Here is a 26,975-nt window from a genome sequence, read left to right on the forward strand (position 1 = left end):
ACTTGGGAAATGGGGAAAGGAGTAGATTTTTTTTTTTAAATTGAAATCGCCATAGTAATGGGGTACCACTCATCTGAAAACCATGGCTTCTGGATATTACCAGGTATCTCACACACACGCATACAACTGCCCAATTTCCCCGATAAAGAAAGTGAGGTACTTAGCAAGTAAAAGATGTGCCGGGCCAGGTCTGGTTTCCCACTGACTTGGTTTCAGGAAGACTTGCCAAGTGTCAGTTGAGAATGGCCAGCCTGAATTGGCACTGGGTGCCAGGAGCTTGGGGGCTGAAACTTGGTTCCACCCCACCCTTTTCATTTATAAACTGATCTCGGAAGCTCAGCTAGAAGATGAGGGCCGGAAGCCGGGCAGGAGTGGTCCCTGGGGAGAGGCGCAAGGCTCACCTGACAGTCTCCCAGTCCAGGCGGAATGACTAAGCAGCCAGGCCGGAGGGATACTGTAGCATAAGCTGTTTTAAAAGCATGCAGATGGACCAGGATGCTATTTAAAACATCATTTGTAGGAAATCTGCTTTTGGAAAGACCTTAGCACTGCACATTTTCATAAAATGCTGTCCTCCCTGGCTTTATCCCTGGTATTCATTCTTCAGGGAAGATATTCCTGAAAATTGAATTTAGCTTTGTGGTCTTCAGAATTATTTTTCTCAGCTTTTTCATAGTGGATACATTCTCTCTCTTTTGCCTCCTCTTTCCCCACTTGGCTAGATTTCTTTCCCCAAGAGCCAAGGGGTAACTTGAGAGTTTTTTTGTTTTTGTTTTTGTTTTATTGAATTAGTCCTGCCCAAATAAACGGAGTTGGGGCAGAGGAAAGGCCTTTTCTCTTCCCCTTTAGAAATTCATCCTCTGTGTACTTAGAAGGAGGCAGGAAAATGGAGAGCCTGCCAATTAGGCATTGCCCCACTCTCCGAGCTCCCTCGCCCCACTGCGGGTGTGGTGGGTGCCCAGGGGGCTTTCCTTGTCTCTCCTGCAAGGATGGTCTCAACTGCCCCTTCGTTAGCAATCTCTCGCTCAGGTATCTATATTTAATGTGCAGATTCCGCCCCATTCACAGTGCGTCAGTGCAGCTCTCTGGGCTGTTGAGGTTGAAATAGTTGAGTGAACTGTGCCAAATAGATTTGTCAAGTCTGCCGCAGTTTGATTTGATGCCATGGGGGGAGGCGAGGGGTGGGGAGGGGACTCGGGGGCAGCGGAGGAAGAGGCTTCATCCACGCCGAGTGCCACCACTGAGTTTCTTTGTAGCCGCTGGATGGTGGACACTGTGCCAAGCTAACTGGTGCTAAGTGGTGGGCTTGAAAGTGAAATTCAGACAACAGGACTTAGCAGAAAAGCAAAGCAGAGATGAAGGCAGCCGCCTGCTCTGCTGGGCAGTGAAGAGGGAAGGTTTGCAAATGCCTTTCCAGTGTGCAGGGAGGGAAGAAGGGATTGTGACATTTGGGACGGAAATGTGGGAACTCGATTTCAACTCCCTGGTCACTGTCAACACCAATGCAGCACATCAAAGACCGGGGAATTCGGGAAGTCAGAGAAAAACAAGATTAATGAGCGTTCAAGGTAGTGGGGGATGGCTACACGATGTCTTGGCAAAAGACTGTTTACAGTGTGGACCCACGCTGGGCTGGGGCAAGGCCTAGGCCTCTGAAAGAATGCCTTCCTTCTTGCTGCCAGGGAGTGGGGAAGACTAAGGAACTCTTTTCCAGCCTCCCCTAGTCCAGGAGCAGCCTTTTCTTGGTCTCTTCCTATCTAACAGGTTATCATGAAGTTACCTCTGAGAAAGTGGCCGGTCACACTGTTGCTGGGGCACTGCAAGTCTCCTGGCAAAATGCAGCCTGGCTACACAGCCCACATACACAGCACATCCCAAATTTTTATCCAATTCCACATGCCATAAATATGGAACCTATGATTCTCACATAGGGTGGGCCTGCCTGATGTATATTTATGGCATAACCACAAGGCAGAGAGCTCATCTGCCTGATGGAACCCATATCCAACCCACATGCTCCCTTAGATTATACAAATTGCTTTGCATACATTTCTTCAGAAACCACAAGCAGAAACTACTGCTTTTGGTTTCCCCAGCTATGTTAGTAACACTGCAGATGTAGACATGGCATTGTTAATATAACAGTAGAAGTTTCATGTATGTGTACATAATTACAGGCACAATTATGTACATACATACCAAGAGGGGCACATGGAGAGTGATGGGAAGAGCTCAGAAGCACAAGATCGTGGTCAAGGTCCTGCTCTCCTGAGATGCTGCTTCCATGAGTCTGACCTGGGGGATAGACTGTGCCTGAGGAATGGAACCACAGCTGGTGACAGGACAGGGAAGAGAGAATATTGCCCTTATTTGTCTAGGCAAAATCCCTTATCTTCAGTTCCTCCTCATTTGGGACACACTGGCATCTCCCTTGTTGATCTAGCTCTGGTACTTAGTCACAGTGTTTGTGGGCTATTCTGATGTATTTGGGAGAAATATGGGCTAAAAGAGAAAGTCTGTGGGGTGTCAAATACATGCAATTGGCCAGACTGAGGCTGGATGGGTGAAGATAGAGATGAGGTAGGACTTGGGTCCAAGAGTTTTCAGAATTACCCCATGAGGAGTGGAAGGAATGCAATGAGCTCATCACATTAATGTAAGGATGACCTCCAAGGGACTCAGAAAATCCTCAGGCACCAGCTTAGTCACTAGAGAGTTTCACAGTGTTTCACAACTGTGGAATTGGAGCTCTGAGACACTAAGTGCCTTGCTGCAGGGACTGGGAAGCTGTGGAGCCTCCATGGACGGTGCCTGGTCACCAGACCTGGATGTCTAGGCTGGCGCTCTCCACGATCTGACCTAGGCCTTACTCTTCACCTTGCATCCAGAGGGAAATTGGCTTCCTAAATGTTCAGTCTAAGGGCTGAGAGGTGCCCATTGTCCCGGAAAGCCTCCCCTCCAGTGAAGTTCTGCATGTAGCATGAGCTCGTACACTGCTTAACCCACTAGGCTCATTGTTGTGGAGCTGGGCCCCACCACAGAATCATGAGGATGGAGAGTTGAAAGGAGTTGCCATTTGTTTGATTTGGCCACATCCCTTCAAAACAAACAAACACTCCACTTCAAAAATCCCCTGTCCTGTATTTATTTTCTAAATTAAAACAAATCATTTTTAAATCAGAGACTTGGGAGAAGAGAAAGAGTGGCGTCAGAAAACCAAACCCCCAAATCAGTTGGCTAACAGCTAGAAGCATGTGACATCTATTTTCAGACCTTCTTAAAACAGGGCGCTGAGTGACCTTGGAAATGTCTCTTAGTGGCTCCACGCCTCAGTGTTTCCACCCAGTCCAAATGGAATGGCGCAGCAGCTGCTACCAGCAACGAACCTTGAGATCTGTAGATGGAAGGCTCTCCGCGGATATAATTAATGTATAGACCCACAAAGCTCTTCTTGAGCAGAAGCAAGTTATCAATTTAGAAAGTAAGAAGGCCCCATGGGATATTTATGGGCCTCTTTTAAAATCATAGGCCTAGAATGGACCACGATAAGTCATCCAGACCTCTCCCTGGACCTGATGGAGCCTGCGTTGAGCTGCCTCAGATAAATGTTATCTTTCCTAGCCTCATTGTTCTGTTAGGGGTGCAGTTATGGCTCCACTTGATCATCTGAATTTTCAAAAAAAAAAAATTTTTTTTAAACCTCCTGGCAGATGATGAGCTTCCCCTTATTCCTTTTGTGGTAGTAATTTTGTTTGTTGTATGTGAGCTTAGGACAGTGCCTCCCACTGTGATGGACACCAGCCTTCAGAAGTCATGGATACAACGGCATCATCTAACCATGGTTGTGTGTGCTCTGAGGGGGGCTGATACCCTTTCCAAGTTCAAGTCCCTCAGGGTATCTGACCCCCTCAATTATAACTGAGAAGAATCCAGTGCCCTAGGTAATTAAGTTTGTCCCTTATCCATTTGCCATGGGATGAGCTCAGACCTTTCGCCTCTCCACTTAGGAAGCTCCAGGGAAAATTTCATTATACAGAAGCTTGAACCTTTTCTCTATCAGGCTCCTGCGGCCAGCATCACCCAGCTCCCGTGGGTGCTGAACTGTCTCCAGGAGCTAAGGCGCGCCTCCCTGGCGCTGATAGCCTTGATGTTAAACTCCCAGGCCCGCGCTGTGCACAGAGGCCAGTGACAAGGAGCACACGGAGGGGGTATGGAAGGATGCCGTGATTTTGCTTGGGCTGAGGAATCACGTTCCTTGCCCCAACCCCAACTAATGTAGATGAGCACTGCAGTGAAGGCCTCACCTGGTAGATTGTCCCACTCTCTGATGTCACCTTGTCCCTGCTCTGTGGTTTGCAGAGCCTCCACCAGAAAAGGCAAGCAGATGGCAGAGGCCTTTGGATCCTCACTCTCAGTTCCCTCAATCTGCCCACCTGGGAGTTAAAGGTGCCTCCTTAAAAAAAATCCAAACATCTGTGTTAGGAGGTTTCCAGGGGTGGAGGGTTCACCCCGCCCAGCTAGAATGTCCTAGAATGTCCTAGTTTCTCCTTCCATCTTCCTAGGACATGGGCCATTCCCCGACAAGCCTGCTCATTGCTCTGATCCTGTGCTCCTCCCCCACACCCCGCTTCTCTCCAGCCCATCCCTGCACTGCCCTCCTCCCTGCTCCTCCGTGATACGTTCCTGTCTCAAATCCTGAAACCCTAATCCTGTTAGTATGCTGTGTTCCAGGGCTCAGCGTCTCGATGGGGTAACATAATCCCGCAGTAAATCTAGCGGCCCCGCAGGCCCACACAGATGGGGATGCGCAGATCCCCCGCCCCCCCAGAATGCAGCTGCCCCAGCGCCTCTAGCTCCTCCTTCCTGTAGGAAAGCTGCCTGATGACAAAAACAGCCCGAAAGTGAAGGAGGATGAGAGCAGAGGTCATCAGAGTCCAAAATGTGCATTTGGTTGTTAGAGAGCTTCTTTGCCTACCGGCGTTCCTATGTTCTCTTAATCTCTCTCTCTCTCATATATATATATATATATATATATATATATATATATATATATATATATATATATATACATACACACACACACACACACACACACACATATATATGTATATATGCATATATATATATATTATATATATATATATATATAATGTATACACACACACATGCCTCTGACTGTATATCTGGCTAAGTTCCCACATCCACTAGAATGAAAGAAGCTTTAAAATGCATTTTTAAATTGTCTTTAAAGGAGAAAGATCGGGACCATGATTCACAAGCAAAGCCCCTTGCCTTTATATCATTTATATCATTTCCTCCCCAGTGCAACAGTTCCCTCCCCTCACTTGCCTGTTTGGTGCAACAAATTAATTAAACAGGACGGCATTCATTGATTAGCAATTTATTTTTGTGTGTAGACCCAATGGTAGGTTTTAGAGCAGATGCAAGGGAAGGGGGCAGGAGGGGGGATAGGCACAGATCTGCAGTCAGGGTGAGTGGATGAGTCAGCACATTTGTTTCCGAGACTAGTTTTTAAAACAAGCTTCTGGTTTCCCCCAGCCTCTGCCCTGCGTTCCTGCCACTTTTCTCTTCTGCCCGATTTGTTTTCCTCCTCCTTGAGTGTCTGTGCCAAGTAAATTGAAAGTGAGAACTTTGGAGGCAATGAAACATTTATTAGTGGAGAGAAGTATTTATTTTAAAAAAGAGGAAGAACATCTCATGCACAATGTCTTCCTCAGGGCTCCAGCACTGTGCTCTCTTTGAAAAATTTCCCTGCTTTCTTTGCAGTCCCTGGAGCTAGCTGACTTCAGATATTTACAGCAAAAAAGAAGTAAACAGTAGGTCACACCGTAGGTAATGAAGAGATGGGAGAGTGCTGGCTGCATGCTGAAGCGCTACTCAGATGAGAGGCGGTGCACATAGAGAGAGGTGTTTGTCTGCCAAAGGGCCCACCACATTGGGGAAGGGTGAAACAGCCAGCTGTGTCTCTCCTCCAACGAGCTCAAAGACTCGGACAGCTTCTTCCTCTTAGACCCCAGAGGGAGGCATAATGACAGGTAGCATCTACACTGTCCTGGGCACTTGGGTACTGATAGCAAAGATTAATGGTACATAGGAAAAGGCTTCAGGCTGGGCAGAAAATCCCTCTGCCTAGAGGCCTAGAAGTAGGCAGGCCGCAAAGCTCGCTCTCCTCAGCTATGCCAGTCACTGCATGTTCTTCAAAGATAACTTAAGGGGGGGTCAGCAAAGAAGAGGTGACTGGAGCTAGAAATGGGGTGAAAAGAGAAAAGGTGGCCTCAGAAACCATCAGTGATGCGTTCTGGCTAGATGTTTCTTACTAGATTTCACATATATATATATATATATAACATTGAATTACGTTGTCCATGCCATGTGGACTCACAGGCATGGTCAAAATGCACTGATTTGCTTTTCCTGGGGTTGTAGATAACAATCAAACTGGGATGTTGGATAGCAGCCGATTTAATTGGCAGGTCCTCCGTTCCCTAGAGGTGCAAATCAGAAAATCCAGGAAATGCTGATGGTTTTCAGGTTCTGTGCTACTGAAAAGAAACCAAAGGACTCAAGAATCAATTGAAAAATGCTGGATTATATTCAGAATTCGGAGAGGCACCAAATGGATTATCCAGACCACTTTGTGCCCTGAATTGCTTTTTAAACTTGGTTTGCAGGGATGCACTTGAAGAAATCTTTATGTTCAACATAGCTTCTTTTTAAACACGCACTCACACATATTTTTAATAATTACAACATAATCCACACTATCGTCAGAAAGCTGGGGTCACCTTGATCACACTTGTGATTTTCTTTTGGGTAGTAAACAACCATACTAAGATTTTTCTTTTAAAATTAATAAAAAATGGGCCAGGTGTTGTGGCTCACACCTGTAATCCCAGCATTTGGGGGGGCCGAGGCAGGTGGATCATTTGATTTCAGGAGTTTGAGACCAGCCTGGCCAACATGATGAAACCTAGTCTCTGCTAAAAATACAAAAATTAGCCAGGCATGGTGGTACGCGCCTATAATCTCAGCTATTCGGGAGGCTGAGACAGGAGAATTGCTTGAAGCCGGGAGGCGGATGTTGCCATGAGCCAAGATTGTGCCACTGCACTCTAGTCTGGGCAATAGGGCAAGACTCCTTCTCAAAAATTAATTAATTAAAATAAATTTAAAATGTATATCCTCTGTGACATCCAGCTTCGAAAGCAGATGTTAACATTCAATCATTCTGTTTGATATATGCCTTTCTGAGTATAATATACAAGGCAATCCACTGAGTTTTCTCAGCGTTGTGGATACCTCACTGCAAAGTTATGGTTGGTAAGTTGTTGACCTCAAGGTGGGACTTGGGAGTAGTCGTGGCTTTTAGAACTTGAACTCTCCTACCTCTGTAAAGACCCATTTGTTACTTGTGACAAATACTTGTTACTTGACTTCCACACTAATATCTGTCCTGGGTGCTGTGCAGGCTTTGGAGGGAGGGCCGGTAAATATAAGTGTCTATCTGCAAGCCTGTTATCGACTTTATTTTTCTGAAGGAGAAACCAAGGTATCTAAGGTTTATTGATTTGCCTGTAGTGATTCAGTGAGTCGTCAGGGGATAGGGAATAAAACCAATTTCCTGGCGTCATTTCCCATGCACACAACCCCTTACCTTGCAATGCCTAGACTGGAAGCCAAGAAGCCATCTCAGAGCCATCTCAGAAGCCATCATGATCAGAAAACATATGAAGGGTGATTCTAAAACCACAGAAGCATTGAGAAAGTCATAAAGATGTATAATATATGATAGCATTTACTAGCTATACATAGGGGAGATGCAGGGAGAAAAATAGAGACCTTGTAAACCCATTGGGTCAGGATAAATAGAAACTGCTTAATATTTCATTAAAAATGGATTTTCATAAATTGCACTTTGATATCTTTGGGCGAAAGACAATATGTAAGGACTAAGGCGTTGTTATTCATTACTCTTTGTTATTAATAATTTGAACTGTTATTGAACCAACACAGCAACAAGGTATACTCGCCCTGTGAATAGGGCTCTCTCCATGTGTTCTGGGCACTATTCAAAGTGTAGAGACAACCCACAGCAATCGTCTGCAAAGGCACTTAGGCTGTAAGGGACAGCAGGGAACTAAAACGCCCTGTTGCAAAGTGGACCCTGAGAGGGCAGCTCAAGCCACAAAAAGTCACGTGAAGGAAGGTTTAGAAGCAGGGGCCAGAGAGAACCTTACAAATCAACTCATACAATCCCCTCATTTAACAGAGGAAGAAATTGGGGCCCGAGGGAGGCAGAGATATTTGCCCACACTTATGAGCTAATTAGCAGCAGAGCTCGGCTCCTGGCTTCTGATTCAGTAGCGGGTTTTTTTTTTTTTTTCTGCGTTGTTTTTCCCACTATACCACACTCAGAGTGAGAGGTGTGTTAAAAATCAAATAGGATGGTGTTCCTTCACCATCCAGAGAACAGAGGGCAGATAGGAACACAAAGTCAAAAGCAGACAAGCAAACAGTTAAGGAATTAGGCTTGGAAACATGAAGGGTCATTTGAAGCTAAACTGAAAAGATCCTTCATTTGATTTAAGGATGGGACAAGAGTGGGCAAGATGAAAGGGTTGAGTGAAGTTCAATTGGAGCAGTCAGGTAGATGGCCTAAGGGACACAAACCATGTGCTTGCCTCCCTTCCTGACTGATGCTACTCCAGGCAGAGATTAAGGGGTTCACCCAGAGCCTGAGACCATGCATATCCAGGGGAAGACTGACCCCATCCTCGGCTCATACACACGAGTGCATGCACACCCATGCCCACACGAGCCACACTCACACACACACCGCCATCCCAAAGACAGCCCAAATACACAATCATTTACTCACTGAGGGAGGAAAGAAAAGGTCTCTTAGTGTTGCCTGCCAAGGCTGAGAAATGCAGGGGTCAGATAAGATAGAATTGGATATTAAGAACACATAAGACATGCTGTGTTTCCAAACGGTACCAGCGTGGTGTGTATACTGTGGATTAGCAGCAGTGTTAAAGTTCAGATCCACTCAACTTTCCAATTAGGCATTCACGTAGCAAGTAAAGCTTTTTTCCCCCAATATGAACTCCTTAGCATCTCCTGATGGCGACCACACACACAGTCCCCGTCACCATCTTCAGAGAGCAGGCCAGTGGAGCCCCACCCCGCCGCCCTCCCGCTCCCCGACTCCCCTGCTGCTCAAAGCACCCGTCAGAAATAAGCAAAGTGCTGCATTTGCTTCTTCCTTAACAAAACAAAACAAAACAAAAACAAACAGAAAGCCTCTGCCTCATGCTGAATTCTCAGAGAACTGATGAATCTCTTTTTCTTGGATGTAGCTCCCCTATCCCTTTCTTGAGAGCTGGGGAGCCCTGTGTCAGTACGAAGGAAGCAGGGTCAGGCACCGCTCCCCTTGGGCCTTCTCCAGGGTATCTGGCCCTAACTCTCTTTCCTTCCATTTCCTGGGCTCTTCTTCTTTCCTTGCTAACTTATTCTCCTTATTCCTCCTCACCTGCAATCACTGTACAGGAAGCAGCAAAATCGAACCTGGGAGAGAGAAGTGACCAACAGGTTCTTCCTCGGTGCTCCCTGCTGCCAACCTTACGACCCAGGTGGGAGGACTTCCCAGAGGAGGGGAGGGAGCAGCAAGCTGAGTGGGCTGGGGGCATCCCTAGATATGGTAGATTTAGCTCCAGAGCAAAGGTTTAAACTGAATGTGGTGGACCAGCAAAAATCGGCTTCCCTTTTTGTCTTCAGCAGATACTTCCCATCATTTACTTGCAAAACGTATGGTGTCTTCAGTGGTGTGTTGTTAAATTGCTCTAACTTTTAACCATAGCGAGCAGGTAGGGTTGTTAAATGATGGAGTTCACACTTCATGGGGAAGAGAGGACTGTGTCGTCGATGAGCTCTAGACATCTCTGCTGCTCTTTGCCATTACTCAGAGCCATTCTAAGGTGGGGTTATAAACTCACACTGGGAACACATCACTGGATGGTGACCCTACTTCCATTCAGCCCATGCCTGGAGACTTTAAGAGCCCCAAGACCCCCAGCCACTAACACAAATCTGCAAGTTTGCGAAGAAATGAGTCCATCTAAGAAACTATAAGCTTAAAGCCCAAAAACTTGGCAAGGATGTTGGATCCAGACAGGCACTCTGAACCTCAGTTTTCTTATCCAATGAAGTGGAGATAATAATGCCTACCTCCTGGGATATTATAGACATAATTGATTATACTCAAAGGTATTTTGTTGCATCTGGCTGAAAAGTCTTCAAATATACCAGTTTACCCAGTCCTCTTGTCTCAGCCCTGTTGGTGCCCCCAGACACTTGGCGTGCCCTGAATATCAGGAGCCGAAGCATCTAGTTCTCCTAAGCAGAAGAAATTGCTGATGGTTGCAGAGTTGGCTATACGCAGATTTACAGAGTCCCTTGGTTGTTATAGCTATAACAGGTATGATTTAGAAGTGATGGTTGGTTAGTTGGTTTTTCCCTCTACCCTTATTCAAGAAAACCAAGAGAAACTCACATATACTTTGCTCCAGTTACTTTTTTAACAGAGAGCACAAAAAAGCATAAGGTCCATATGGCAGTTATTGATCTGGGCCATCTGGAAAGCCAGGACTTGCTCCCACCATGTTGGATCAGAAGCTGTTTCAAAAAGCCTTCCCTCCCATAAGAGATGTATTGGTCAGATGGGGACAGGGATGGATTTCATTACAGGGTGGGACTACAGCAAGAGGAAGCTGGAGTAGGACTCTGAAGGACTGTCTGCAACCCTGACCTACCACAAAGATCAGAGAGAACCAAGAAAGTGTTCACTGACGTAGGGCCATTTAGGTAGAGGGTACCCCTTCATCGTCTTACTCACTCATGGGTGGCATGGCATCAGGTAACTAACAAAAACAACAATTATAAAATACTCTGCAAATATTTCTAGATGCCTGCAACATAAGGAAGAGAGAGTGTCAAGTTCAAGCTAGTGAGTGAGGTCTGGTAGCCCTAAAAGATGACATTTTTACTTCATTTTAAATGAATGTTCCACTTTTCTCTCTCTTCCTTAGCTTTTCAAGTGTTTTCCTTCTTCTACCTGCTCTCAGCCCAGAGGCAAAACCTTGCTTCCCTCTAAAAGTTTCTGGGAAGACCACTGATTATTTTCAAGTGAGAACAGTGTGAGAAAATAATTTTTTTACAGTATTTCTTTAAAAAGCCCAAAACAACACACCCATGGATTATTTTCAAGCTTGATAAAAAGAAAATTCAACAGAACTTTCCCATCTCCTTCAAAGACTGCTCAAGTGGCTGAGCTACAAACAGCAGTTTCAGTAAGACGGTTTTGCATCTTACACTACAGGTATTTCAAGCTAACAACGATGCAACTGAGGTGGTTCTGAACAAGCTCCACGCTCCGCTGCTGACAAGGTTTGTTAGGATCCGCCCTCAGACCTGGCACTCAGGCATCGCCCTCCGGCTGGAGCTCTTCGGCTGCCGGGTCACAGGTGAGGTGGGGGCTCCAGCGAGGTTGGGGTGCTGATTGAGTCCTAGGCTCTGCCCCCTTTCAACTCTGTGCAAACAGCATGACTATACTACATGACCTTCCCAGAAAGACTGGCTCAAGGACTCAAGTTCTACCAGAGTTTGTCCTTTTATTCATTCATTTGCCTTTCTGTGGATACGACACTTGAGCTTGGGGGTAAGTAAATGTTAGTTTGGGGATGACTGAAGGGAAAAGCATTTTGGGTTATGGGAACAGCATGTGGCAAGGAAAGGGCAGTGATAACACATATGAAGTAAAGACCTGATACTGACACCAGGAGTTTTCTTCTACTTGGCAAAACAATTACTAGGAAATATTTCATTCAGCATATATTTTTTAAGCATCTACGATTTCTACTATTAATAGCTAACATTTATGGAATGGTAACTATGTACATATTTCATTCTAAGCACGTTAGATGTAACATCTTTTATTATCCTCATAAGGACTCTATAAGTATTATTCTCCTCACTTTACAGGTGACGAAACCAAGACTTAGAGAGCTAGAGCCATGGTTTGAATCTAGGTAGTTTCAGTCCAAAACCCCTGCTTTCAAATAACACTCCCTGCTGCCTCAACCAGAGGCCAAGAGCTATGCGTGGTACTGTGGATACAATGGTAGGTACAACAGGCTCAGTTCTATGTGGGCATATGGACAAGTTGGACAGACATACTGATAAACTCATAAATAAATGTAAAATCAAAACTATGATCAATGTCTGGAAATAGAGGCTTGCAGGGGATTTGACCCAGTCTAGGGGCTCAAGGAGGACTTCTTTGAGGAGTTGATGATTGAGGTGAGGTTAGAAGGCAGATAACAGACATGACCTAGTGAAGAGGGGAGGGAAAGCACACCAGGCAATGGTCAACTTTCTCAATGGCACTGTGGCAAGAGGGACCAAAAGAAAAGGTGAGGGGCATAGACACAGCATATGGGCTGAAACCCAAGGTGTGTGGATTGGAGAAGACCAGAGCGGGAGTTGAGGCTAATGCAGGGGGTGCAGATGGGAGATGGTGATGGCTGGATCAGCCCCAGACATTTATGGACAGACCAATCCCCTTTATCTTAAGGGCTCAGCCCAGGGCCAGCACGTTGCCTCTTTGACCTGGAAGACATTCAGTGGACATCCAACCACCTGTCTTTCCCCTAATCATTCCGGCCCTGACAGGGAGTGCTCCAGGTGTGACCCCGTTTGAGGTTTCTAGTTAAAACACCTGTGTTTGCGCCATCTCTGCTCCTCCACCTGACTTTCTTGTTCATCATCTTGCCTGTGTTTTCCAACAATCCTGTGAGGTAAGGTGGGCGAGGGACTGATGAGGAAGCCTAGACTCAAAGAGGCTAAATAGCTTGCCCAAAGTCACCCAACTAGGAGGTGACAGAGCCAGGATCTGAAGCCACATTTTCTCAATTCAAATTCTCTGCTCTTAGCACCTTTACACAAAGACCCTGTTTTCTTTGAATGGGATCAGTTCATAATAATCCTGTCTAGGGGGCTATTTTCTGTCCCTTTCCTGTTGCTGTTCCAGGCTAATCAGCAAAGATTTAGGTAAAGCTTATTCTCTGGAAGACTGAAAGGAGAGAACCAGTAATTTTGAAGAAGGGAGACGACCTGGATCTTTTTTATCCATAGCTCAGTTTGCAAGGATGTAATGCACACTGACTATAGACCCTGCCTTGCCTGACATCATTTATTCATACATTCTCCACTCAGTCATTTGCTCCACACATCTGATGTGCCAGGCCCACACTGGGAATGGGACACAGAGACAGGAACAAAATAGATGGGGTCTCTGACATCATAGAACTTTCAGGCTAGTGAGCATGATAGATAATAAACAAACACAAGTACTGGATAAACTAGAACAAGCGTATGATGAAAAAGAGCAGGATGCTCTGAGTGAAACCAATTTAGTGTGGATTGAAAATCTGGGTACAGCCTTTCTGTGGATATGACGCTTGAGCTTGGGGGTAAGTGAATGTTAGTCTGGGGATGACTGAAGGGAAAAGCGTTTTGGGTCATGGGAGCAGAGTGTGGGAAGGATCCAAGGCAGGAAAGAGCAGTGATAACACATATGGAAGTAAAGAGCTGATACTGACGCCAGGAAGGTTTCCTTCTACTTGGCAAAAGATCACTAGGAAATAGTTCAATGCTTAGCTGAGTTCCCCTGTGCTCGCTGTCCCTAAGAGGGTCAGTGGGGACTAGTGTCATCCACAGGGATGTGCAGACATACATTCTGAGAGTCCTTGGTTAGAGCTGTAAGCACAGTTAATGGCCATTGGATACTTAAATATGCCAGGCACTGTCCTATGAGCTATTAGATAGCAACTAACAGAATCCTTGCAGCAGCCCCCAAGAGGTAGGCACCTCTATTAGCTCCCCGTTAGATCTAAGGGAACTAAGGCAAAGAGCAATTAAATAATTTGCCCAAGGTCATCTGACTATAAGTGGCAGCATGAACACGAACAAAGCAGTCTAGCTGCAAATCCAGGCTCGTAACCACAGTGCTACACACATTCACCATGCAAAGAAATCAATGCTGACTTAATACTTGACAGTTGGGCTCTTTTGCAGCTTCCTCCTTATGGAGAGTAGTCCCTGGTTAGCAAGTGTCAGCCATGACCTCTGGTATCTTCCTCTCCTCTCTACAGATGCCCCCTGCTCCAACATGCTGGGGATGCTCTCAGGCCTCATTGCAGACTCCCAGATCTCTGCCTCTTCCATCCACGACTATCTCTGGAGCCCCAGTGCAGCCCGCCTGGTCAGCAGCCGCTCGGGCTGGTTCCCTCGAGTCCCTCAGGCCCAGCCGGGTGAGGAGTGGCTTCAGGTAGATCTGGGAACACCCAAGACGGTAAAAGGTGTCATCATCCAGGGAGCCCGCGGAGGAGACAGCATCACCGCAGGGGAATCCAGGGCGTTTGTACGCAAGTTCAAAGTCTCCTACAGCCTAAACGGCAATGACTGGGAATACATTCAGGACCCCAGGACCCAGCAGCCAAAGGTAGGCTGTTCTTGGAGGCCTCTGTAACCTTACCCTCAACTAGGAGGCTAAGCAGGCTGCAGGGAGTTGAGAATGCTGATGTCTCATCTAAACAGTTATCATCCAACTCCTGAAATCCAATAAAACAAATACCAGTTGGGAGATAACTTTGTGCCAGACACTATGCTAAATATGTTATTTGGACTCTCGTTTATTTGTTTGTTTTTGAGATGAAGTCTCGCTCTGTCACCCAGGCTGGGGTGCAGTGGCACAATCTCAGCTCACTGCAACATCTGCCTTTTGGGTTCAAGTGATTCTCCTGCCTCAGCCTCCTGAGGAGCTGAGATTACAGGCTATGCCACCACGCCCAGCTAATTTTTGTACTTTTAACAGAGATGGGGTTCAACTATATTGGTCAGGCTGGTCTCGAACTCCTGACCTTAAGTGATCCACCTGCCTCGGCCTCCCAAAGTGCTGGGATTGTAGGCATGAGCCACCATGCCTGGCCTGGACCCCTTTTTTTAATCCTCACAACATGTGTGCAAAGTAGATCTTTTTGTCACTCCCATTTTAGCGATGATAAACTGACACTTGTCATCATGCCCAGGGTCACACAGTTCACCTGTGGTAGAGCCGATTCAGAAATCAGAAGTCTGACTCCAAAGTCCAAATGCCTAACCACCACTGAACACTGCCTTTGTATAAAGTTCAACACTCTTTATACACTCTTTCAGCTAAAGTTTCCTTGAAATTGGCCAGACATCTAAAGGGGATGTGGTTTCTGGAGGCCAAGCTATAGAAACTAGAGGTTTACTTCCAAAAATAATGATGTTTTTCTGAATGTCGCTGCATTCCTTTGTATTCTCCTAGTTTTGACTGCTTAGATCTTTCCTGCCTCTCAAACTGAGGCAAGAGAGAAGCAAGAGAAACTCACCCCAAGCCAAAAGTTCAGGCTAGTGCAGCTTACCCTCCTGCCACCAGAGTGAAGACCAGCCTTCAACATAGACACAAAGAGTCCCAGAAGGGGAGGAGGCATCATGCCTCTGTCTCCTGGCGGGCCAGGCTCTCTGATTCTTATTTCTAGTTACCTCTTGTTTTTCTTAAAAGAAGAGGTTCCTAAAAAAGAAAGGAGTGTTGCCTGTCTCTTGGCCACCTTTGCCAAGCAAATGTTTCCATTCTGAATACAGAGGCAAGAGCTGGGTTGGAGGTTTTGTGATGCCGAGGTAAACCCCCAGTTCCCAATTCCAGAGGCTTGGGAAAGCTCAGGGCTCGGTCACTGGAACCTTGCATCAATGGAGCAGAAGTTGGACCACAGGCTTCCCCAGGGAGAGCTGAGCCTGGTTCTTCTTGGGAAAGGAGTTGATCTTTGCCATTGTCAGAGACAGCCCTATCCGAGACAGTGCTTCCAGTTCAGAATTGTGAACCCAGGGCATCCTGAAAACTGGAGTGGTCCTGCAGGATTCCTGGGGGCTAATCAGCCGCAGGACCTGGCCGCCCTACTCCTGTCCTTCCCCTGGATGAGTGTCTGCAAGTGTACTCTAGGCTGGTCCTCCATCCAGCTCCACCAAAGCAACCCCTGTTCCCCGCGTCATCAGTTTTATGTACTGGGACTCCATGTGAGGTTTCTTTTGACAGGAGTGCATTCCCTAAACAAAGTTTTGGGAAACAGTCTAAGACTATCGATGTGTGACCAGAGGCCTAGAAAAGAAAGGGATCATTTTCCCGTCAGGCGCTCAGTGAGTTAGGAACAATCAGTCAGCTTGGGCTACCTCAATCAAGGCTTTCACACATTAGAAAAAGGAGAGTTCCTTTCTCGGTAGACCAGGAATTTGGAGCAGTTCAAAGATTGCCCACGCTGCACCCCCTCTCTAGCCAAGGTCAGCTGATAATGCATTTGGAGCCAAATTCTTCCCAGATACCCCATTTCAGTCACCAGGTAAAAGACACAACCTGGAAATTGCCACCTTTGTTTACTCCCTATTTTCCATAGTTCTGGGTCTCTAACTATCTGCCAAATGAATAAAACCCTTGGTCTGATAATGAAGCCTCTGTGGATTGGAATGTCCCAGTGACCAGGAATCACCCAGGAAGCTGCCTTCCTGGCTGGAGGCACGGGGCAGAGAGGAGAAGGGGAAGGAAAGGGAGGAAGGTGATAGGCAGTGGGTCCCACACCAGGAGGGCTGAGTGGCCTCTCTCGCTGCAGCTGTTCGAAGGGAACATGCACTACGACACCCCTGACATCCGAAGGTTCGACCCCATCCCGGCGCAGTATGTGCGGGTATACCCGGAGCGGTGGTCGCCGGCGGGGATTGGGATGCGACTGGAGGTGCTGGGCTGTGACTGGACAGGTGAGACTACACTTCCTTCTCTTTGCATCTCACCCACATGGTCCACTGACCCTGGCATCCCACGAGGCCCTGGGAGGGGTGTGGAGAGGGCAGCCATCCCAGGAGCTGGAAACCTGCAGACCCCTGCCGTGTTCTCCTGCCTCAGACCAAGGGTACCGCAGCCTCTGGACTCAGGACAGTTTCTCAAGGGATGCACTTTGTCTTTTTTAAAGAATCATTTCAGTTCTCCAACTCGAGTCTCTCAGAAACAAATCATAACCACACACCACCCACCCAAATTCAATTAGACCCTAGCTCTTCAGGCCAGAGGGCTGTGGCTGTTGATTTAGGGATGAAAAAAAAACCTCATGATAATAAAGTAATCGGTTTATGTCTGAATCTGGACTCCAGATGTCAGTGGCTAAGAGACTTCATTTTCATTTCAGAGCCACATCTGTAAAAGGCATTTATTTGCTCGGGAGGGACCCTGTTGCAGGGAGCTGATGCAGGCAGGACTCCTTCTCAGGGTCCTGCTCATTCCTGCCAGGTGGCCCACGCCTCGGGGAACACCTCTCATCCTCCCAAATAAGGGTGAGGCCCACTGAGGGTGCCCACCCTTCCTGGTTTCCAAGGGAGGGCCCTGCCCTTCTGAGTCACGCCCCACCTTCCTTTCCTCCGGGCGCCGGCCCTCCTCCCTCAGCAGAGCTGGCACCAGCTCTTACTCGGTGCTCACTCACGCCTGCCAAAAGGAGTTCGTGGGAGCCACTGGGGCTCAGGGCCACCAGAGCAGCCGCCAGCCTGAGCTACCCTGCCCTCTTCCACCAGGGCCCCAGGTATCCCTATTTTCCTGTCTGTGCCGTACCTGTCATGGGCTCAGCCAGCAGAATGGTGTGAAGGATTAATAAGGGCATGTCGAAGAAGTCCTTTTGGCTCCTAGGGAGAAAAATGCTGCCTGTATACTGGCTACGGCAGCGCAGAGAAGCCCCATTGAGGCCCACGGGCTGGGAAATCGGCCCAAATTAGCCTCCTCACTTTTGAATTGAAGGCAGCCCCAGCGAACACATCTTCGTAGGAAGACACTTTACTCCCCATTACCTGGGGAGGAGGCCAAAGTTCCCTGCAGCCTGCTAAATGTGTGTCACCTGTCCTCTCGCAGGTGTGGAAAACCTCCCCCACAAGCTGGCTTCATTTGTGACTGCACTGGAATTGGCCTCAGTGCTGTGGGGGATCCAGGAGCTTCTAAGCCAGTGGCTTTCACACGTTTCTGCCCATGATACACAATTTAAAATAAACTTCCTTCACAACCTGCTTCACCTATAAACACACACACACAGTTGTACATGCGGGTACGGTATATTGGTAAGTGCTTGGACTCTGGAGACAGATTGCCAAGTTCAAGTCCTGCCCCTGCCATTTGCTGGCTGCATAACCTCGGAAAAGTCAGTCTCTCAGCGCCTTGGTTATCTCAGCTGAAAACTAGATAGACAGTTGTCTATCTACACCTGCCCTAGGGTCATTATGAGGATTAAATGAATGAATGGATATGAAGTGCTTAGACTACTGCCAGGCACCCAGCAAACCTGTTATGATAAGCACATGTGACTGAAACAAAAGGTTCCCAAAGCAATGGTCATCTTAGCCATGGAAGTGCACTCCAAAATATTATAATCGATATGTTTAAATGCTGGTCATGACCTCTTCAATGGATTCTACAACCCCACGATGAGAGTGATGCGTGGTTTGGAAAATATCACAGACCTGGGCCAATTCCTCTTTCATAGACAAGGAGAGTGGAATCTGCTCCCCAGAGAGTGGAAGCCACTTGCCAGAGGCCACTCAGCTGGTTGAAGGCCACCTCATTCTTCCCCCCATCCTTTGCCCTTCGATGCCGCGCCCTCCCAGTCTGGCCAGCGGGACAGTTGCTAATGACCTCTTTTGCTCACTGCTCCCCAACCCCAACCTGCCCCAAATTACACCGGTGATGGTCAGTGACAGGTTTCTCATTTCAAAGCTCTGTCTGGCCATTCCTTGGAAGATCAGAGTTGAGGAGCGTTACCCTCTGCCCAGCCTCCTTTCCTTTGAAGTCTCTGACATCTGGTTTCAATTTCAAGGGGAGCACTGCTGTTTGATGGGCAGTTACCTCGGAGCGCCCAGTACAAACAGAGTACAAACAGTATAAACACGAGGCCTCCGGACCCGCCGCACCTCCACTTTCATTTACACGCCCTGCCCTCTGGTGCCTCACTGGCCCCTGGGCTTAACATTCTCTACACCAATCAGCTGACCCATTTTGTTACCTAACATTTCCAGAAACTGTTCCCCGTACGTCTCGTGGCTATGTTTGCTTTTCAAATTTCCATCTGTTTCTCCCACTGATCCTTGGTTCACTTCTTCATCCCTATCCCAAAGGATAACAGGAAAAGTAATGGGCTGGGACAAGCTGCTGCAGCTAAATAATTTCACAGGGCTGCTTCACCTGTCCGTTGGTTTGTTTGTGTTTCAAATAATTATGTTTTGCCTTCCCAACCTGTAGTTTGCTTTACAATTGAGTTTCTATGACACAGTGACAAATTTGAACTTACAAATTAGGACGCTTCGAGGTTATTTGCTATTTACTGTGAGCAAGAGGCAGACACGGCAGCAGGAAGTATAAAAGGTTATGTGCGTAGTATTTAATAGCAGAAAGGTGGGAAGTCGACCGTGAAAAAGCTATTCAGTGTATTTAGCAATTTCCTCCAGCTCCTGCTTTTATTAAATGGTATCCTGAAGGGTGCCTGACAAAGGCGCCTAATCACATACAATAGTGCAAAGGAGCATCTATAGAAATGAGAGGGACAAGGCACTGTCGTCTTGTGGAAGGACAGCTCTGGGATGAAGACACCACCCCAAAACATGTGGACTTGAGCACAGGTTTCTAGAACCCCTTTCACCCCACCCAGGGCCTGACTCATAGCTCCATTCACTCCCTCCATAGTTGCTGGATGAATGATGGGCATGAGCAAATAAGCAAATGAATAGGTGAATGAATCACCTAGAGCTGAGGTCAGAGCCCACTGCCTGCAGCCAGGTTTGGCCTAGCCAGGGTTCATGGCATGCTTCTTAGTACAACATTTTTAATAAGTTACCAACTTTTAAAGTCTGGAGATTTCACATATGGATTTTTGCCTTCTTGTTGGGGGAAGGAAAGGAGGAAATATTTGGAAGACCTGGCCTGGGCACTCTGGGCCACCTTCCCTCCAGGAACCAACCTGCTCGAGCCAGTCATGGAGGCCTCCTTTAAACCAGGCATGCATGATCACAGCTGTCACCACTTCCTCTCTCTCCAACCCTCCCCTGCCCCCACCACCTGTGTCTCCTCTCCTCTCCTCTCCTCGCTTACAGGAGGTGTTTGGATCCAGGAAACATTTGAATTTGCCACCCTGACCTAAAGGCATAGCCCCAAATCACTTTCACCATGTAGAGTCTGAACCCATCCATAACCCCGTCCATCCAGTTTTGTGCAAGCATGAACCAGAGTATGCTTTCGTCCTTCCTTGGAGTCAGCGTCGCCTGTCACCCACCTCCATTATTGTCTCACGTGGCAGTTTGTGCTAGCCTCCAGGCCTCTGCCATGGAGTAAAGAACGTGGGTTTGTGTCCCTACCTCTCTCACTGCTGGTTCTGCAACCCAGGACCATTCTCATTCTACTCGGGTGATGCCCCCGACCTCATTCACAACACAAAGATGTGGCTGCAGAGCTTTGTGCACATGTGTGCCTCTTCTTTGCCTTTTCTAAAAGCCCACGCTTCATTTTTGGCATCTTCCTCCTGCTGGGTTGCAACACAGGCTGCTACAGCATTCACTTCTCTTCCTTTGCCCTTACACAGACTCCAAGCCCACGGTAGAGACGCTGGGATCCACCGTGAAGAGCGAAGAGACAACCACCCCCTATCCCATCGAGGAGGAGGCCACGGATTGTGGGGAGAACTGCAGCTTTGAGGATGGTAAGCACATCCTGCATCCAGATGGCATGGGTGGGGACTAGTTAGAGTGGGAGCTGGCCTGTGGCTGGGCAGGGACCTAGGGGTCCCCTGGGTCAGAGATCCAGTGGAATCTCAGGGAAAGGGTAAGAGAGATGGGGACACTCAGGGGTTTGGGACAGTGGCTATTTACAACCAATGTAGAAGCATTCAGATAGGGTAACAACCAGTACAGCCCTACTGGTGTGAACCCAGACCTCAGGTGAGACAAGGATGCCTCCAAAGAGAACTCTTCCTCCTTTAAAAAGTCTCATTTGTTGAGGCCTCACTATCTTGCTTGTCTGCTGAAGGAAAACCATTCTCATCCTTAGAATTAACAGCTCTGATAGTTTTTCCTGTGAAGCTGTGTCTGTGTACTACAGCCAAGTGAAGATATGGCAGTCATCGGGGTGATTTGGTCCATGGAGCACAATAGTTGGGTTAATTCAGCAGTTAACTGTGGCTTAATTGTGTTTCCCTGTGTCTTTTGCTGCCACTAATTTGAAAAGTATAACAGTGATGATTCTATGAGATAGTGCATTTAGCAGCATCACTTACCCATGAAAAAAAGAGAAGAAAAAAAAGAAAAAAAAAAAAAAAAAAAAAAAAAAAAAAAAAAAAAAAAAAAAAAAAAAAAAAAAAAGCACATTGTATCCTCTGTAACTAGAGTGCACACGAGAGACAAAGGCAGAAATGTAAAAAGGCATCTTCCACCATTCCCTCAAAACTCAGGGGCTCTGTATTTCTGGATGGGTCTCATCACATGGGAAATCTACATTCCTTTCATTTATCTTTGGAGCATATCCAAGTTAGATAAAAACAATAATTGGCAGAACCCAAAAGTAAGTCACATTTTAAATCACACTGCTAAGGTCACCAAGTAAGAGGACATTTCTAATAAACCACAAATTTTGGAACACCTGGCATTTTGGCTGGAATGTTAAACTTGATAGCCTCAACTTACAGTAAATCAGTGATCATTACTAAATGTTCATTAAACAAAATGAGGGAAGATTGGCAGAGACTAGAGAAGTGATGGAGACATAAAGAGGTAGGTAGATGGCGGACTCCCTGGACCTGCAAGCACAGCCATTTGACAGGCAGAGAAACTGCACTGATGGGCTGGAGGACTGCAGAAAACGGCTACAAAGAAGAATGGGAGAAAAGCCAGAAATAAATGCTGAAGTTATGTGAATGAAAAAGCAATAATTTAATTCATATGCTTTTGGGACTGTGCTTTCGTATTATTGTGTGGGTGGGGGACGCTGTTGGTCAGGGTTAGTTGAATACAGAATTCTGACATTTTAATGAACTTGTTTTTGTTTTATGGAGAGAAGAAGGAGAGTTGGAGAATCTTCCAAGACATGCTTCAGATAGTTTGAGAGCCAAAAGTGGAACGCATGGGGAGTTAAGACACAACACTGGATTTGCAGAGTTAGCTTGCTGGGGAACCTGGAGTGGAGGTTCTGTCTAAACGACAATCAAAGGAAAAATTAAAGATTCTGCTGCAGAATTTCAGAAGTTTATTTTTAATATGATTTTCCCGTTTATGGTGGTTTGTTTCATTTGAGGTTTCTTTGATGGTTCCTCCCTTCTCTTTTCACAAAAGATTTTTTTTGTAGGCTTTGGTTCCTGAGATAGAGTATGCATGTAAACATTACAGAGGAATTATGCTGTATTGAATTACTTCATATTTTTGGAGGGGAAAAATAGAAATTCAGAAATTGTTGGGAGAAGGGGATAGTAAGGGCTGAGGCCTGGCTTTTCCAAGCCACAGGTTGATGCTTCTGTAATAGATTCCATGTGTTTCTTCTCAACTCAAGCTGACTTTGGCCAAGGGTGGGCAAACATTAGATATCCTGTCCTGGAAAGGGGAGGCATTCACAGGGCCTGGTGGCAATCTTCCTCCTCCCTCTGACGCCAGCAGTGCCCTGCCCCCCAAGAGGTGAGCCCTCCTCACCCCTATGGTGAGTAATTTGTTTCTACCAGTCTGTGGCTCCCTTTAGACTTCCTAACCTGCCTTCTGAGCCTTCCCCACGGAAATTCCTCTCTAAGAACCCTGGGAAGGGAAGTGAGAAGGGCAGAGACCCCACTTCCTCCCTGCTACCAGCATTGGCCAGCATTTTTCCGCTGTCTCCGCAGCCACTGCCGACAAACATCCAAATTTGGGTTCCCATTTCCTCTTTCCCCACCTCCACACCACCTCCACTTAGTCACATACTTGGCATGAGCTCATAATGGATTTTTGGAGCTGGGTGGAACCTCAGAAGAAACTCTCTTGCTTCTGTCTTCAGGCTTAGGCAGGTGAACCACCAAAGCAGACAGGACACCATTGTGTCATTAGTTCTTAGATTCCCATGGGGAAAGCATTCGCCACCTCCCTGGGGTCGCAGCCTCCAGGGATTCAGCACGATGTGAAATGATTTTTCCTCCTGGTCAGTGCTGAGCTGAGTGGCTGGCTGGTCTGGCCCCTTCGATTTGCTCTTAACATGCCAAACTTCCCACCGGGCATACCTCCCCATGGAGATGCTGAACTGTCCCCGTCTTCAGAAATAGAGACGGATCACAAAGAGGTGAAGCGTAGCAAACAAGCCTTCCTTGTTTCTGAGGTCACTTTCTCCTCACTGGGCAGAACCTCCCAGGCATTTCAGTCTCTCTGGATGCTAATGGGCCACCCCATCTCCTCTGAGAGCCAGGTTGGCAGGGGATGAGATAATACTTTTTTTGGGAGCCAGCCTTCCACCAAGGCACTGGGGAGACATTCTTCTCTGGCATTTAGGGAACAGCAATTTTCACATTTGTCCGCCCTCCGAGGTGGACAGAAGAGGCCGATTAGAGCCTGAAGCCATTTGGTGGCCTCATTTATAATTGCTTACTATGGGAACCACTGGCAGACTTGGCTTTCATGCCTGGGAAGGATGAGACCAAAGCCTGACCCGAAAGCCAGCGATCGCCAAGATGAGTTAAATGAATAAGCAAAGGAAGCTGCTTCTTTCTCTGCTCTCCACTCAGGCCTTGCCAGCCATTTAAATAGCACCACTGTGGCTGTTCTCTGAACCCACTTCATTTGCCTTCCTTTGGGTTATTTTTTTCCCCTTTTAGACAAAGATTTGCAGCTCCCTTCGGGATTCAACTGCAACTTTGATTTCCCCGAGGAGCCCTGTGGTTGGATGTATGACCATGCCAAGTGGCTTCGGACCACCTGGGCCAGCAGCTCCAGCCCGAACGACCGGACGTTTCCAGGTAAGCCAGCCGTGAGTGAAGAGATGAAAGAGTTAAGGCTAGCCTGTTCCACATTCTTCAACCCCAGATTCCCTCATAAGCCTCATAACTTCCCACCGCAGAGAAATCCTCTGTTCTTTGCCCACAAACCACCACAGTCTTTGCTCAAGACGTCACCTCACAGAACAGCCAGTTGGTGGTTTCCAGCCTCTCCTGTGATTACAGCACAGCCTGGAAGCTGGGAGGAACAGGGGGAAGCCAAGATAGAAGAAAGAAGACAAAAAAAGAAGGGGTAATTGGGGGGCCCTAGGAGATGGAGCGAGTCAGTGTCCTCTTGTTCCCATAGCCAGCACTCACTGCCACTATCACAGAGCTCCTTGTCAACTTCAAGCTGGGTACTGTTCCTAAAATGGCTCATTGGGAGACCACTGGCCTTGAACCTGGCTGACACATCTCTTTGGGTGCCATTGCTTCTATAGCAAGTCAAGTTGACAGGCCAGAATGCTGCCATGCCCATGAGTATCCAGCAGAGCTGCCTGGCACTTGGCCTCTGGAAGAGTATTGCTGAAAGTCCTAGATACATTGTTAAGCCCACCCTTTTAGTTTCAGAAAGCCAGGTTTCAGAAGCCTTTCCTGGCACTGCTGACAAGAAGGGGCTGCCTCTAGCCCTTCTAAACAGGTAGAAGCAAGAGTTGTCTGCTGTCTCCACTGTTAGGGGCTTTGACAGCAGTATGGTGGTAAATGTTTAACAATAGGCGTTCCAGAGATTTAAAAAAGAAAACAAAACCTGCTTTTTAATGTTTGTGACTTTCAGCAGTGTAAATACTCTCACCATGGTTCAACTTAAGTGACCAACACAACATCACTGGAGACGGAGTTGAGAAGTCAGTGATAGGGCATTATATAGTGTTTTTCTCCCATCATGCAAATACAGTAGACAGAAATGACTCCAGAAGTATAGATACTGATAAAATGTGCTAAGATAACTAGGAAGTGTTGGGTTTAGAGGATTTGTTACCATTATTTTTTAATACAATGTATTGAATTATAGCTTTATGTAATTTTTACTAATGAATACATTTAACAACGGGCTTGCAAAACATTTGGCAAGAAGCTGTCACAGGCTGGTACACCTCAGCTCCGGCACAGCACTCAGTGACTTTGAATTCCGTACCTCTGGCCTGGGCCTGAGACCTCCATAAGCATTGGAGAAGAGAGGGGTGAATTCTGGAAATTTAGTAGATGAGTTTGACAGGGTTCAATGGGGAAAAGCTAGAAAATAAAAGGGGGAAGCGGTCTTCCCTTCTGCAGGCTTCCTTAGAACTGCTTCCCACCCCAAGCACTGGCATGTCCCCTCAGACACTAGGAGGGCACTTGGAGCCTCCTGACACAGCCCACACTTGCTTCCCCGGAGGGTCACAGTGCCTGATCTGGAGAAAAACATTTTCATATTTCAAGTGTTTATCTCTTCAGCATTTGAGTGCTCAGAGAGATTAATATCTGAAGATCACCATGGCCTCAGGCAACAGGAGAGAACACTTACCCCGGCCAGCCGTCATCACCCTCCCTTCTCTGTTCACTGCAATAATGTTTAATTAATATAATGAGCCTCCTGCACGTTGGGAAAAAATACTTATTTTTATAACACAGCCTGGATTTTTCATTTCATTTCCACTCCTTTGAGACTGCATCCAATTAATTCAGGGTTGTTCCCAACCCCCATGTTTTATTCGAATGTAAAGAAGGTTTGTGGGGTCTGTGTAGGTGTGCATTTTCTAGTGTTAATGTGTGTGTGCATGAATGTGTTTGTGGTTTCTGTGCGTGTGTGTGTGTGTGTGTGTGTGTGTGTGTGTGTGTGTGTGTTATGTATCTCAGCAAAGGCGCTTTGAATAAAAGAATATATAGCCTGGGCCCTCTGCAGGCTGGGGAGCTTGGGTGGCTCTTACCCAGTGTCTGTCCTCAGGTTCATTCTAATGATGCAGGCCTCGTCCCTTGTACTCTTCTAAGCATATTTTCTCTGGGAGTGTCTGAGGGCAGCCCTACCCAGGCCACAAGGCCACCAATTACTGAGTCACAGTTCTAGGAGAGTTAAGTGACCTCCCTTTGACCCTGGCCTGGACCTCTGTTTCTTCACCCGTTCACCACCACCTCCCCCTCATCCCTTCACCTGAAAGCCCCTACGTCTGACCCTTGCTACTGGTTGGGAATTCTAGTCTTTGTCCTCCTTCCAGTTGATTCATTACACCCTGTGGTTTGGGAGGGCTTTTCAGAGCAAGCTCACAAAGTGGGCAGAAGTCCAACCTTTGGCTGAATGGATGGGGACAGAGAGAAAATTAGGGCCATAAGGAACTGTCAAATCTAATGTTGTTTCCCCCTTAAGATATTGAAAGGGAAAATAATTATTTTCCTATTCCAGAGGAATCCCTGAAGTTTGGGAAAGTGGCACTTGTAACCTGCCTCCAGGAAACAATATCATCATATTGTTCCCAGACCCCTTCCCTCTCTCCTCTGATGATTTTATGAACCATTCTCTGTATTTCCCCTTTTCCTTCTCCTTACAAAGCTCGATATTGGGCTTTAAGCAAAAGAGGAGAGAAAGCCCTTTCTGTTCACGGTGGTCCTTTCTTCTTCCTAGGAACAAAAAAGGGGGGAGGCCCTGAGGGGTTTGGGGAGAAGGGAAGCAGCTGGCTTGGTCGGGGGCAGAGCAACTGCTAATGGGTTCGGAGCGGCTGGCGCCCGTGGAGTCAACCCTAAAAGCCTGTTCTGTGCCACACTTGCCATCCACAGAGGGGACCATCCTACTGTTCACGAACGTGTGCCATATGCTTTATCCCCTTTTGAGACAGGCAAACAGAAGTAATGAAATTT

At 47.1% G+C, this 26,975-nt stretch overlaps 1 protein-coding gene across 3 annotated transcripts in view; it reads left to right on the forward strand.

The window, feature by feature from the left end:
• NRP2 (neuropilin 2) overlaps positions 1 to 26,975 on the forward strand; it is a 116,457-nt gene that overhangs the window by 47,444 nt on the left and 42,038 nt on the right. For all 3 annotated transcript variants that reach the window (XM_017536874.2, XM_017536875.2, XM_037741488.1), the window contains exons 8-12: positions 11,399 to 11,543; positions 14,232 to 14,581; positions 16,764 to 16,908; positions 20,754 to 20,870; positions 23,988 to 24,128. In XM_017536874.2, the coding sequence (XP_017392363.1) occupies positions 11,399 to 11,543; positions 14,232 to 14,581; positions 16,764 to 16,908; positions 20,754 to 20,870; positions 23,988 to 24,128 (898 nt within the window). The remainder of the gene's footprint in view (positions 1 to 11,398; positions 11,544 to 14,231; positions 14,582 to 16,763; positions 16,909 to 20,753; positions 20,871 to 23,987; positions 24,129 to 26,975) is intronic.

Source organism: Cebus imitator, unplaced genomic scaffold (genome assembly GCF_001604975.1).
Source record: "Cebus imitator isolate Cc_AM_T3 unplaced genomic scaffold, Cebus_imitator-1.0 Scaffold101, whole genome shotgun sequence".
In the NCBI taxonomy this organism is placed as follows: Eukaryota; Metazoa; Chordata; class Mammalia; order Primates; family Cebidae; genus Cebus; species Cebus imitator.